The sequence below is a fragment of the Colius striatus genome, chromosome 5, assembly GCF_028858725.1.
Source record: "Colius striatus isolate bColStr4 chromosome 5, bColStr4.1.hap1, whole genome shotgun sequence".
NCBI lineage: Eukaryota > Metazoa > Chordata > Aves > Coliiformes > Coliidae > Colius > Colius striatus.
In genome coordinates this window covers 6629353-6643929 of record NC_084763.1, presented here as the reverse complement: position 1 = coordinate 6643929, position 14577 = coordinate 6629353, and the positions used below count along the sequence as shown (strand labels likewise).

Sequence of the window (14577 nt, the reverse complement as noted above, 5' to 3'; positions counted from 1 at the left end):
TCCGCCCCTGCCCGGAGGAGCGATAAAACCAGAGCATGGTTTTGGGGAAAACAGCCCCCGCCCCAGCGCAAAACTCACCACACACCGTACCTCTAGAAAAGTCGAACGTTTTATTGTCGTTTATGAGTACACCGTTTGTCATGTTAGAAACACAGACTCTGCAGAGCACCGAAATACAGGTGCTTTCCCACTCCTAAAACCCACGTTACTCCGTGTGTTGTTATCCCAGCACTTCAAGTTTGGTCTTTGCTGCAACACGTTCTTCAAAGATGCAACGATTTAGTTCTAGCTGGCAAGACAAACCAACAGTTTCAAATGCCACCCATGAGCAAGCCACCAAAACCATCCCTTTTCAAATACTGAGTCTATGCTCTTCGTGTACTTTGTGCCCATACTGGAGTTCACCTTTGAAAGTTTGAAGTTAGAGGGTTTTTTTCCAGTTAACCATCAACTGGCATTTCCATTACAGCATCTAGAAGCAGACAGATCACTTTGCAGGTACTAGTGCTTATGAACAGGTTATGTTTACACAAAACCCAGAGAGGCCTCCAGAAACATTCAAGGTTAAAATGAACAATTAACAGTTGCAAAAAGATCTGTACATATTTTCAGTCATAGCACAAGGAAACACTGCAGCACCAGTGTTTTGTGTTCTAGCTTCACTAGTGACAACTGTGCTAGTCCTAGTATTCTACATGTTTCTCCCTTCCCCCCCCATTTAGACTTTATACTCACAATCTGAATATACAGCTGTACTTACAGGAAATATTAAACAATGCACAGCGCCTTAAGCAAGTTCCATGTCTGGTTTTGGAACAAACCATATAAAATAAGTGACAAAATAGTTTAGAATTGGTCCTTGGTTAGGATTACTTATTTTTATACAGCTTGGAAGCACTAAATTTAAAGACACACATTTATTGTTAAACCAGCACAAGTTATCCTGTAGCCTTTTTTTTTTCATCTTTTGTGTTTTTCTAAAGAGTGTGTTACATTATCATGCATGAGAAAACAAGCTGCTGCTGCTCCCAGGTGCAAAGCTTAGTCTAAACACTTTCTCCTCAGGTTGTTTCTCCTTCTTCCATAAATTATTTCAATGTAACCGAGAATAGAAGCAGCTGACTGGCAAAACAAGATGAAGTTGTGACCCATACTTTGGACCTTTAGCGTAAGGAAGGTTCAATAAACACTGCAAAGGATTTTGTTTTTTACATTCTTCGATTTCATTTACATCTTTAGAAAGGAAATTCTGCATTTTAACTTGCTAACTAACGCATCATCAACTGGAGACTGCAGTACTGAAACAGTGCAAGACATCTGCAACTTTGGGAACATCCAGCTGCACTGTCCTTTCAATGATTAGTAGAATATTGCATCAGTCCTAGATAAACAAGACAGGACAAAAAGCTCACTTTAGAAGAGCACTGGGATTCAAAACAATCTTCTGCATTTGGTGAAAAGAATCCACACAGAAATGCACACGAAGGACTCCTTAACATGGACTTTATCACGACAAACGTAATCCAGCTGTAAGCCTGGGAACTTGACTTTTTATTGGTACAAAGCCATCTTTGTTCAGAAGCTCTGCTATTAATGCTTCAACATCTGGGGCTTTCGACACATGAACAGAATCAGAACTCTCTCCTGTCAAGCCAGAGACCAAAGATGCATCTGATATAGCCCAGGGGCACTATGAACTTCATCAGTCCGCTCATACCCTAAGACATTCCAGCCACTGAAAAGCTGGGTTTCATCTTTGCATTCCATTAGGAAGAGTGGAGCCCCCTCCACTAATGCAATATCCTAAAGACCATTGCAACTAAGACTGTTGAGTCAGGTCTCAGTTGAAATCAACCACCACCAAAGGACAAGATTATCTTTTCCCCCCTCACACTGCTAAGGAAGAAAGTTAAAACGACCATTATTTGGTGTGGAAAGCAGGTCAGTAGAGACTCCAGGTGTGGCTCGAGGAATCCTCAGTACCAAGCCGCTTTCCACACACACAAATTCAGTCCATCTTCTCTTTCTGGACCAGCTTGGGTGCATCTACAAAATCCTTGCCATTGTAAAGTATGATGGCGAAAGTTCCAAAGCTTGCACTTCCCCAGAAAAGCACATAGGCCAGCGTCTCAGTCCATGTATCACCTGTTCAAGAGTCACATAAACATTTCAGTTTGTTATCTCCAACTACCAGAGAGAGGTTTTTAAGTACAAAGACAAAATATTTCAAGCTCTCCCTCAGAGATCTGCTATTACAAGTCGTCCATGTGTAGCACAGCCTTTTCTTTTTCTATTGCCTTACCTAGGAAAACTGGGTTTGCCACAGTTCCTGTAACACTTTGAACAGACATCGACAGAAGCCAGAGTCAGGAACTCTGTGGTCACTAATGTTAGGAATTTCAAGACAAAAGCATAAGCCTTTGTAACCCCCAACACACATTTAGATTAGGGAGTGTCCTGGTTTTGGTTGGGATAGAGTAGATTTTCTTCCCAGCAGCTGGTACAGGGCTGTGTTTTGGATTTGAGATGAGAACAGTGTTGCTAATACAGGGATGTTTAGGTTGCTGCTGAGCAGTGCTTGCACAGCATCAAGGCCTCTTCTGCTTCTCACCCTGCCCTGCCAGTGAGGAGGTTGTTGGGGCACAAGTAGCTGAGAGAGAGCACAGCCAGGACAGCCCAACTAGCCCCAGGGCTATTCCATACCATGGCACATCACAGGCAGTACAGAAACTGGGGGAGTTGTTAGTGAGGAGGGGCTGATCACTGCTCAGGCATCAGTCAGAGAGTGGTGAGCAACTGCACCGGGTGGCAATTGGGTTTTCTTTCCCCTCTCTATTATTGTAATGAAAAGGAATTTCATTATCATAATCTTTTAAAGAATTACTGTTATATATTATCTCCATTATTACACTGCTTTATCTCAACCCATGAATTTACTTTTCTGATTCTCCTCCCTATCCAGGGGGAAAGAGGAGCAAGCGAGCAGCTGCGTGGTGCCTAGTTCGTGGCTGGGGTTAAACCATGATAAGGGGACATCCATCAGATCAGGCTTATGCCTGTATCTGAGTTTTATGAATTGGAGTGGGTTTTTTCCCCCCAATAATTAGGTAGAATTAGGTATTCTTCTGCAGATTCATCTGGCCTATAATGAAACTAGACATCTACTCAGGTGCACCTAAATGTGAGGGCAATTAACTACCCCTTAAATGACTTCTACAAAAGTTTTACCATTGTTTTCTGCAGTACTTCATTATCCAGTGCTAAACCTCAAATCTCCAGAGCCATGCTCAGACACCTTTTAGTATGACCAAGAAGCAACTTTATACTGAAGAGTTTCTGGTACCCATTTATAAAAAGTCTAATTTTGTGACATGAAATTCAGCAGTGACTTACCAGCCATTAGCAAACAAATAATGCACATGGAGAAAGCAACCACCATAATAATAGGCAACTGGGGAAAGAGAGAAGAGAAAAATGACTTGATATATCAGCACATATATTCCTTAATTTACTTTAAGGTGGGCTGTACTGCAAAGCTATTTGCTTGCTCTGCAATGGAGTTGCTTTAATTTGGTTCACCTGCTGCCAGGCACCAATAAAACTGTGGGTAGCTCAAGCCGTTGGAGGAGTGTGTTCAATAACTGGGTTAAGAATTAAAATACACCTCTAAAATGTCTCTATTAGGAGAGGGTGAGGTTTTGTCTTTTGCTTTTAAAGGATAAAACACACCAGCCACCAGGTTAAAACCCATAATGCCCCCAAATCCCATTTCACAAAATAGAAAGGGAGGGAGGGGGGAAAAAAACAATTGGTTTGGTTACAGTCTGGAGCTTCTGCATGAAGTACAAGAAGAGATCTTCACAAGCTTCTTCTGCAGAAGTAAACAGTCATTGATGGTGACTGGTAGAGTTTCTCCCTCTCCACTTGATGAAGTAGATTTTAAAAAGAAAAAGCAAGCATCAGGTTTTTTTTCAGTAGCTCAAGGCCACTCCCTTTTCTGTCAAGGGAACAGTCAGGGTTTAGTCCTATAAGCAGGTATCATAGAAATATAACCAGATTACAGGGACACTTCATCACTAAATAGTCATATGAAGGGAATGACAAAGGTTGTACATTTCTCTCCAAAGGTGAATAAAGTCTCTGTTACTCACAGCTAAGAACTTCCAATCTTTCTTGACATGGAGAGGACTAGCAGGTTCTACTTCATCCACTGAATAATTGCCAAGAAAAAGATCAATTGCATCCTGGAAGAGAAAGGGAGAACAACAGTTCAAATGCACAGCCATGCCTACCAAATACATTTCCCTCCCCTCACTTACAAGCCTAACTTACCTGTCTAAATCCATCAGAAAAGTTATTCTTGTAGTAACGTATCAATGAGTTCCAGCCATCCATTATCAAGCCCCACTGAGTTCTCTTCCCAGTTCTGCAAAAAGAAGTGTTGAAAGATATTTAAAATAGGTTTATAAATAGATCTATAAACTGGGGAGAGAGAACCACAGAATCACTGAGGTTAGAGAAGACCTTTAAGATCGAGTCCAACCGTTACTTTCAGATTTACAGTTATTTCACTGTTCTTTCATGCTTAATACCAGCACATAAAGGGATTTACCCCCTGCTGCCTCTGCCTTATTGCTACACATGTAAATTACACTTCCCTCCATCCCACAATATAAATGTCCTTTGAAGGGACACATTTTCTTACTTCTATTTCCAGGTAGCCTTTTCTCCTTTCACATAAATGCAGTGAAGAGTGGCTCTCTGTACATTTTAGCCTAACATTTTATCAGTTGTACCATGACAACACTCATTAATAGCTTAAGTCTCATATGAAAACTTTTGTCAGATGCTATCAGGTCCTGTGTGACCTGACCCATGCAGACCTGCTTGAGCAGGGGGGTTGCACTTGAGGATCTTTAGAGGTCCCTTCCAACCCCTACCATTCTGTGAATATTTAAAGCAAATCCCAAACACACCCAGAAGGCCTTTACAAGAAAGGCTGACTTGCCTTGTGTAATCTGTCTTTAAGGCACCAGTTCCAGCATATTGTTTGGCACAAGCATTAGCATTATCAGCCCATGCTGTGAAGAGGAAACATTAAGAGAGATTAAGGAAGTTATTTATCCTCGATGGAAAGAAGGGATTGTTGGAGCTCTAAGCAGCCTACCATTTTTGTAGATTTTCTCAAAGTCTGCTTGCTCTTCAATCCTCTGTCCAACATGCAGAACACCCAGCCTCTATAACAAAAAGCATGTTGAGGCTCACTAGTAGTTTGCTAGCAAAGTCAGGCTTTGCTTTCAGAAAAAGCTACGTTATGAACCTAGAGAGTCGAACCAACGCCTTTCAATAAGCGGGACCGTTATCTCAATTAGGCAAGCTACATTTCCACACAGAAAGCCTTTCTCCTCTTCCAGCTTGCCAGGCAAGAAGCAAATGTTTTACCTGAAGCTGTGCTTGAAGGGATCTGCGTGCTAACAAGCTCTGGATGACGTTGGTGCGGTCGAGGCAGTCCATGCAGTTGCTGCGGAATATTCCTTCCTGCTGAGTCACGATCTTACCGTCGCAATCAACTAGAAAATAACTACACACATACAATCCACCTCAGGATTGATAGCTAACAATCCATGTAAAGCACACTTTTTTTCCCCAAAGCAAATATTCTAGCAACCACAACACAGTTGGCTTGAGCACACAAGGAGTCCTTAGCCATGTCTTTGAAGTTTGACACCTCCCTGAATCCTACCCCTCCCATGCTGAGAAACAGCATCAATACATGAGAGCGTTTAGTGATATCAGGGCAGCATTCACTTTTCATTTAGAAAGCCATTCAGCAATATAGGAAGAGCAGTTTCTGGTGCAAAAACCAGTGACTTACAGTTATTGCAGGCTTCTAGCTCCACAGTCATCAAGATCATTAGCAGAGAGCAAAAGTAAACAGATTTGTGTACACCTAGACACCTAGTTCAATGCAGTCACCACTGCAGAAAGAGTCAGATAAGCTGTCAGGCACACTCCTTCCAGGAAAGTATGCAGACCTTTAAAGGTCACTCCAGAAAATCTGCTCTGTCACTGACTCTTCTCTCTATTCCATGAATATCTGCAGAGACTAAATGTGCCTTCTTGCAACTGCATATGCTGTCACCATCTCTTTAACTCAACTAAACTAGGTGTTTCTAGTAATAGGTAACAGACACTTCATCTTAAATACTAAAGTATTAAACACTGCAAGAATTCTGATAGTGGAGCTGGTAAAACCAATATGCTGGAGTGATCAGCTGGATGAGCAAATGGGACAGAGCTATACTTGTCTTGCCACAGCAGGAAACTTCGAGATGCTTAAAGATCATATCCTGTAGATTCAGTGAGTCCATTATGTAATTATGAACTCTGTATGTGGAGTAGCATATGATCCACTGTTACTGTACAGCATTTGAAGACTGTAAAGCCTTAAGAGTTATGTAGTAGCAAAATCAAGAGCGTTAGAAGCATATGCATTTACTTTGATCAGTCTTGTGTTAACAAGGCCTGCTTTTGTCATTCTTGGAGAACTAGTTTTGTTAAATCATGTTTTACGTTGCTGAATGATTAAAGGAGACAGTAACACCTGTGAAATCTTCTTTTTCCCCTTCTCCCCCCAGGCTTTGCCTAGAACTGATATTAGGATAATTAGGGTAATGGAAAAGCAGACATTTCTGCTTAACAAAATAGTTCAACAGTTGGATCCCCTGTAATTGTTTTTACTTTTCTTAGAGAAACAGACTCCCTTCAACACAACCCCACAACCCAACTCTCCTCTCTGACAGGTCTTTCACATCTGGGTTTAACTTGCAGGAAATACTTGTTGACTCCCTGTCCTGGTTTTGGCTGGGATAGAACCAATTTCCTCCCTAGCACCTGGTACCATGCTGTGTTTTAGGTTTACTGTGAGAATCACGTTGTTAACACGTTGATGTTTTACTTTAGAATAAGCACTTCTTAGCAATCACTAAAGATTTTTCAGTTCCTGGACTCTGCTGGCAGCAGGTGCACAGAAAGCTACTATGCCTATAGCCTTCATTCCAGACAAGTGATTTATTTTAGAAGACTCCCATTCCAACTGGCAGCTCATCTCTTTTGTTTTCAGGTTAGGATATACTGCTGCCAGTTTTGTAATGTTTTAGCTGATCTACTTCGTGCTTGAGGCACAAGACTTCAGGAACAGGAAGGAAACAATTAGAAAAGCAGAACAAAACCGTTTCCCTAACAATCTACATGTCTACAAGTTGTAAAGACCAAGAGGTGCTTAAAATGAAACACTTGTGGGACTAAGAGGCTTGACTTGGACATTCAGTCTATTTTTAAATGACTACACAAAATCAGAACTTGTTTCCTTGTGGGCTACTGATGTTTGCAAGAGCTAACAATCAGTGCCAGTGCCACAAATAGTATGTGTTAGGGAAATAAAAGTCAGAGAGCAGGTGTCTGTAGAAGGAGCACTAAGTGTTTGACAGTATGTAGCAGAACAGTTTGCTGTCAACAACACATGGAGTTAATATTGGATGAAAAAATACCACCTAAGGAGACTTCTTAGAGATAGCCTCAGTTGTATGCACAATCATTTTTGTCTATAACCTTTTACTCAAAGGTACAAAGGCAGTTCTTGAGTCACAACACAAGGTTGCTGTGATTCTCAGAACCATTCTATTTGGATGCAAAAAGGATGCTACACCTTACCATCAGGTTTCTAACCTCAGATGTGGTATCAGCAAAATAAAAGAGATATGGAAACAGCAACACATCCTCTTTGTAGGAGATTACAGGTCTCTTACTGTACCTTAAGACAATAGAAACTATGAGAAACTGGTCTCATTTTACCTGCAGTAAAAGAACTGCAGAACCTTACCTAAACTCATCTTGCTGTTCTGCTACTTGATCCATCAAAATCTGAAGCCGATCCCACCTCATCCGGCTGCACTCTTTATGGAAGTCAAATGCTACGTATCTGTTTGGAGAGAAACACCTTTTCAGATTACACATGTACTGCAGAGAAGGTCTTAGAAAACCCCACAGGGAAGGGCTGATAAAGACAGGTAGTGATAGAGGATTTACTCAGAGATTGCTTCCAAAAAATACCTGTGGATTCTGAGCGTTCTGTAATCCTGAGGCTGCACTCTCAGTGTGCACAGCAACAGTATTTCAGGCCCTTTACAATGTGCCACTAGTCTGGGGAAGCACACCTTCAGTTCTAAGTTGCTCATCCTATGTTCTGGCTGCTATTTTCCCTCCAGAAATTACAGAAGGGGTATGCATCTGATTTAATCCCTCCTTTTTTCCCCACCACGGTTCTCTTTCTTCCTCTCTTCAAAGCAAGCGCACTGGGAACTTCAGTTAAAAGTGAACTAGACACGGGTGTTGAAATGCAACACTCTTTGCTGGCATGCAGCATCATTCTCTTGACAGCCCTCTAGAAATCTGAGACAGGTTGCTTTAAACAGATAACCTACTCTGTCAGAAGAAAACAAACCAGTTACTGACTTGGAACAAGATTTTAAGAGCCAATTCATCTCTGGCAAGAAGTGCTCTAGCTGAGTAGTATGTATATATATATATTTGTGTGTTTATTAGGAATTACAGGGCATTACATTCCTTCCCTTGAGTATTTATAATATAAAAGTCATTACTTGCCAAGTTTTCAAGACTATTTATGCAAAGAAAGATAGTTATGTGTGTATATATATATCCACGCACTGAAGACTCAAGTCAGTCTGGCAGATGAATACCATCAAAACTGATTAACAAAGAAACAGGACTTTGGCAGCATTAAAAAAATGGGGCTGACAAACACTGCTTTTTCAACATATACAGGACAACAAGCATCACTAGAACACACCCTAACAGAAATTTACATCTTGCTTTTCACCTTGATAGCAAAGATGTACAGAATTCCACAAGCTTTGTACAGCTAAGGTATCAATATCAGGCTAAGTATGAAAGTGAGGAAAGAGCTCGCCTCAGAAGTGGTCTTTTTAAATAAGAAACACTTCAATCTTAATTACTTTCAACAAAAACATTAAGGGAAATGCACACCCACACATCAGTCACACACACAAATGCACCCCCCTGAGAGTAGCAAGAGAAGCACAGAAAAGTGAGCAGAGATCTATAACTACCCTAGTTAAGGCAGCAGCAGGGCATCAGCCAAAAATTCAATGTAAGGATTTAAAGGCCTCTTGATTATACTCTGCAATTCCTTAGCCATGCTTAGACAGAAGTGCATCCTCCTTACAAGATGCCTTTTTGCTTACAGGTGGGGTTTTGTCCTTTGACATACGTGACAATACTACTATAAAGCAATCCCACAAAAAGGTAGAGGTAAGTAGCTGTGGGAGCTGGATGCTAGCCCACTCTCTAGAAAGTCAGGGAAAGCAAGCACAGGCAGGTACTGCACACAAGATTCTCAAAGAGGTGGAGTTTCTCTTGTGATTCAAGTGCATTTGCCACTCTTGGCCCATTGTTACTCTGAGGTCTAGACATTTAAATGCCATGTTCCCCTTACTGTTCCTTATCTCAATACTGTTTTGCTGACACTTAGTACTCCCTCCTAAGTTAGCAATGTGAGCAAGCCCTTTATATCAGAAGCTGGTTCTACAAGGTGTGATTTCCTTCTCCTAAACCACAGATCTCCACAGTTCTCACAGCATATTATTACTTCAATATTGGCATTACCAATGCCTCTGGGCTGCCTTATTTATTCTGTCTGTCTCCTCTCTATGCCCCATGTTCACTTCACAGTCTCAGTCCTGCTTAGAATGGGAGCTCTGAGGTAGGGGCACTGGTCATTTGCAAGTTACTTCATAAAAACAAAACCTCAAGCAAGACAAACAGTGGGTAAAAGGGTCCCAAAAGAACTGATCACTCTGAGTCTCAGAAGCAATGCTCAGCTGTTAACACACAATGTACCATTTCACTTCACATGTACCTGACCATTCCATTTGCCATGCTGTTTACCATTTTTGCAAATGTTTGCTCAAGAGGCTTCTCTGAACCTTTTTGGTTAACCTGAGAGAAGAAAAAAAAAAAACAAGATAGACTGTATTAGTCAAAAGCCTGCTTAAAAGAACAACAGCTTTTTCAGGAGGAACAAAATGAAAGCATACCAAGTTGACAATCATTTGCTTTCCATAACTAATTATTTGCGAGTCAAAATGTCTTTGGAAGCCATCCATCTAGAAGGAAAAGGAAATGTGTCAAAGGTACACTGAGATCTGATTTACAAGAAGTCTCTATGATCTTTTTGATGATAGTTTTTTAACTAAGAATAGTGTTTGATGTTCTCTATTGTGCTAATACATTCCTACTTTTATCCCCCCAGTCCATTCAGCTCTCCTTATTAAACATTCCACAGATAAGGTGTATTGTGCAGCTACTAGAACTGATGCAAACAAGAATCAAAGAGAAAGAACCCCCACTGCTGTCTGGATTTTGTTTTTCAGGCTCTAAACTCATCTTAAGGAGTACAAGGCTTCTTGCTACTCCTTTTTAAAAGTAAAGCTCAACCCAATATTGCTGACTCTTATTCTTCTGATCACAGTTTACTACACTATCACACAAACAGAAGTCCAGAAATATTAAGACCCCAAGATACACCAAACACTCACATACATGATTTACTGACTTGCTGATCTGTGGCTTTGGTTTATACTTGAGGTTTGGTCTCTGAGACCAGAAAAAAGGAATTGATCCACGTGTCTGCAAAAGAATGGAAATCATTTTAAACAACAAAACACTTGCAAACTCACTTGCCATTTAAAACCAAAGCAGACTACTTTATCTGTGCACATGCATATCTTGTATATAATCTGTATTTAGACAGATAGCTCTGTCTATCTTTTTATGTACCTTAAGCCAGAGAGAAGTTCCTCACACTGACTTTACCTGAACAAACGATGCTTTGCTCCCTTTGTAATGCACAATTTGTTCTGTTTCAACAAAGTTGGCAGCATGTCCTTCTGAGTCAATACCTATGTAGGAAAAAAGACCTTGTTAACCAGCTCACACTGGGTGAAGAACAGCAACAGCCCATCAGCAAAAGGCTTCCTACCCTTCCCTTTTAAGTGCTCACAGAAGGTATGAAAAATATCACAAAGCTGCCTGAAGGCAGAACATTAAACCACCCTTTTGGCAGAAGTTTAACATGATCTGACTAGAAGCAGCACAACTATGCTTAACATATTTTGGTATTTCTAGTCCTAGAAATCAAATAGTTTAATAGAAAATAAACATAAGTGCTGAAATAGTCACAGTTCAGTAGCAAAGGTACTGCAGAAACTGACCAGTTTCTTCAAAAGAACGAATGCTGGAATTAGGAACAGAGATGGGAATTTAAATCCATTTCCTTTTTCACTTTAACTTGAAATAATTAAGACACCACTGCTAATCTGGACTCCCCTGCCAGCATCAGTGATGCTCTTAGCTGAATTTACTGCTAAGCCAAAAGGGCTACTATACACTTGAATTCAACTCCAATAAAAACAGTAAAGTGTTAAAAATCCCTGTAAGACTTTAGCAGTTATCTCTAGGAAGAACAAAGAGGAATCCCTTTCCACAAGTACCAGGACATGCTTCAGTTCATCATACTGACTCCTGCTATTTTCTTTGGAGCAAGGACCTCTTGAGGCAAACTACTACAAGCATCTCTTTGTTCAAGTCATCACACAGCAGCTGTTCTGAAAGGTAAAGTCAGACATATAGATGGAAAGTTCCTAAAAGAGAGAGCTTTGCTATTTTACCTCTTACATAGTAGCGTACACCAGCCCTGAAACAGCTTCTTCTGGAAACCAGCAGCCAGTCAAAACACTTGCCATTAATAGAACAAGAGTGCATAGTGATAACTGATGAGTAACACTAAGGAAAGACTCCAAAAAAACCTCATTTGGATATTTTTATATATCAAGATGTAGGAAACATCAAGGAGATTTCTCACACCACTAACAATTGAACATTAAGCTTGACAGGAACTTAACACTAGGATCAGTGTGTGTGTCAGAGACAGGCTGTAGGCAATGTCACTGATGAACACATCAGCTGCAACTTCAAGAAAACAACCCTCTAAAGCAGATTAATCTGGTGTTGCAGTCCTGTGCATGCCACTAAACAGGCTGACTTCTCAAATTCTATTCTATCCATCTTGCCCATAATCTTAACAGCTTCTTGACCTTATTGCTTTTAAAAACCATCACTACAAACCCCTTTTCCTAGGCTTTTGAAAGAGTGACCATCTTGGGCTGTTCTACCTTGCACCTGTATGTGCAACATACATTGCATTCACAGGTGCCACAAGTAGCAGCAATGTAGACTGGTTTTCAAATCCATGGCAAGAAAAAGAATGAACATGTATCAAGCCTCCAGCATGAGCTTCTTACACAGGAATATTTTCCTGTTCAGGCTAGATACCCAAAGTGGCAGGTGCACCATGAGGTGGGATTAATCAAACAAGCCCATTAACAACTAGTTTCATTTTTAAAGTCTTGTTCTGTGATGCTTATCATTGCCTTTTATTTGGCTTATGGAAAACTCTAAAGTCTAACAGAGACCAACATTCACTGTGAATAATTTCTCCAGGCAGATTCACAGGCTTGCATCCTTTGCCCCTAAAAATTGAAATCTACAACTACAAAACAAGCAAAAGATCTAAATGGTCAATTTTTTGCAAGCTGCAGTATTAGCACACCACAGCCTTCAGTTCTTTGAGGAATCTAGATGCTTTGCTTTAAGGTTGGTAAAGTAAACAATAGGTATTTTCTTCACATTTCACAGTGAAGTCCAGATTCTGCATTTGTGACATCAAGCAGCTGTGTGACACATGAGCACCTAAGCCACATCAGAGAGCACACTGCCTGTATCCATCAAACACCTTGACTTGGGTGTGCATTTGGGCTCATACTGTTTGTAAACAATTCAAAAACCACTGGCCCTAAATAACACAGAATGGTCTCACAATTCACAAATTAGATTGTGAATCTCTGCTTTCCTGGAAAATTACTGCCAGGTCCTACACCCTTGAATTCAACACTTGTACAGCCAACAGTTTCCTGCAAGAAAGGTCACCTCTAAACTTAGCTGCTGAGCCCATTTTCTGTCTGCAATCTCTGTCCTAACTTAAATGGCAACTTGTATTTGCTACTTCCACACACATTTTTTTGTTCTTTAGAAGGTCGGGGTGGTTTTTTTTGAACAGCAAGTGAAATACTAAACATAGTTCAGACCTTAGGTGATCAAAATCTCAGTTACCCAATTATTTCTCATCACTGCAAGCCTAAAGCCCCAGTCCAGATAGTAAAATTATTTGAATTCCCAGGTTAAAGTGTTTGGTTAGAATTAGAACTACAGAAAAACATACATTACTTCTGTTAATTATTTATACAGGTGCAAACAGGACAGAGGAAGGTGCTAATTGCAGTCTGCCAATTGCTAATTGCAATCCACCCAGACTCTTCCAGCCAGGGCCTGCAAGATAAGGATTGGGTTGTTCTGACAGTTCCTTTTTGCTATCTTTCCTTGCCTCTCCATCTCCTCCCACAACATACTCCATTAAATGTAGTCACAGGAAAAAAAGACTGGAGATCTGCCTGCTGCTAACAGTCCTACACAGAACAACCCATCTGTGCACACACCTGAGGGGCCTTCACAATGGAAGGACTAAAGAGAATGTGGCATGAGTTGCTCTGTCTGATCTTGCCAGCTCTTTTTCAAGCTGTCAGTCCAGGACCAGCTGGGACTTACTGTTAAGTTACCCACTGCATGAGGAATGCTGCCTCCAGAAAACACAGGGCTTACTCACAGCATACACCCCTTCTCAAAAATAAACTCATGACTGCTTTGTTAAAAAGGCACCCCAAGTGCTGAGGCAGGAAATCAGTGGGAGAAGAGCAGCTTTCCAGGAGCCTTCAGCAGAACTCCTTGTCCTTTTAGTCATCAACTGGAACATCCATAAGTACTTCAAGTCAAAACTGTTCTACTTTAACATTTACTTTGGATATATAATAAGTGAAGGTATCCTTAAAGCATGGTAACAAGTACAAAGGCTGATGTAAGAGAATTCACCCCAGCCTTCAATCCCATTGAAAGAGTTATGCAAATCTTGGCTGTAAAATTAGACACATTAAGCATTAAAGGCAGAACATTCAAGTGAGTTAACATATGAGTGGGCTATCAAACAACAGGTAATGCTCATGCCTGAGCAAACTACAACTGAACATGATGTCCTATGTTACAGCTGCCAACATAGCCAACAGAGCAGTCTCATCAGCAAGCATCTTGCTGTTAGACTACCGTGTTCAGCACTGAGCTTTACAACAGAAAAGGATACATCCGTGCATCACTGGTGTAGCAAACCTATGGATCTGAAACACACACAATACACATTAAAAATAACAGCCAAACAAAAAAAAAGATCAGCTAACTTTGCTTTGTCTAAGAGTTTGATAGTTTTACATCCTTTACTTTTTGTTCAAGGTGCAGTGATTCTGAGAAAAAAAAGCTCAGGGAAAACAGCAACGTATGTAACCCTTGTGGAAAAAGCCAAAGTCTACTCCTAAT

The 14577-nt window shown here is 40.7% G+C and overlaps 1 protein-coding gene across 2 annotated transcripts in view; it reads right to left on the bottom strand.

The window, feature by feature from the left end:
- Window positions 1-1524: 1524 nt before the first annotated feature.
- Window positions 1525-14577, bottom strand: part of SACM1L (SAC1 like phosphatidylinositide phosphatase) — a 29666-nt gene continuing 16613 nt past the window's right edge. For both annotated transcript variants that reach the window (XM_061996526.1, XM_061996527.1), the window contains 14 exons: window positions 14348-14381; window positions 11769-11870; window positions 10915-11000; window positions 10642-10728; window positions 10137-10205; window positions 9959-10038; window positions 7883-7981; window positions 5443-5581; window positions 5168-5237; window positions 5009-5081; window positions 4333-4426; window positions 4152-4244; window positions 3394-3451; window positions 1525-2145 (listed from right to left, as the gene is read on the bottom strand). In XM_061996526.1, the coding sequence (XP_061852510.1) occupies window positions 2009-2145; window positions 3394-3451; window positions 4152-4244; window positions 4333-4426; window positions 5009-5081; window positions 5168-5237; window positions 5443-5581; window positions 7883-7981; window positions 9959-10038; window positions 10137-10205; window positions 10642-10728; window positions 10915-11000; window positions 11769-11870; window positions 14348-14381 (1221 nt within the window). In that variant the 3' untranslated portion in view covers window positions 1525-2008. The remainder of the gene's footprint in view (window positions 2146-3393; window positions 3452-4151; window positions 4245-4332; window positions 4427-5008; window positions 5082-5167; window positions 5238-5442; window positions 5582-7882; window positions 7982-9958; window positions 10039-10136; window positions 10206-10641; window positions 10729-10914; window positions 11001-11768; window positions 11871-14347; window positions 14382-14577) is intronic.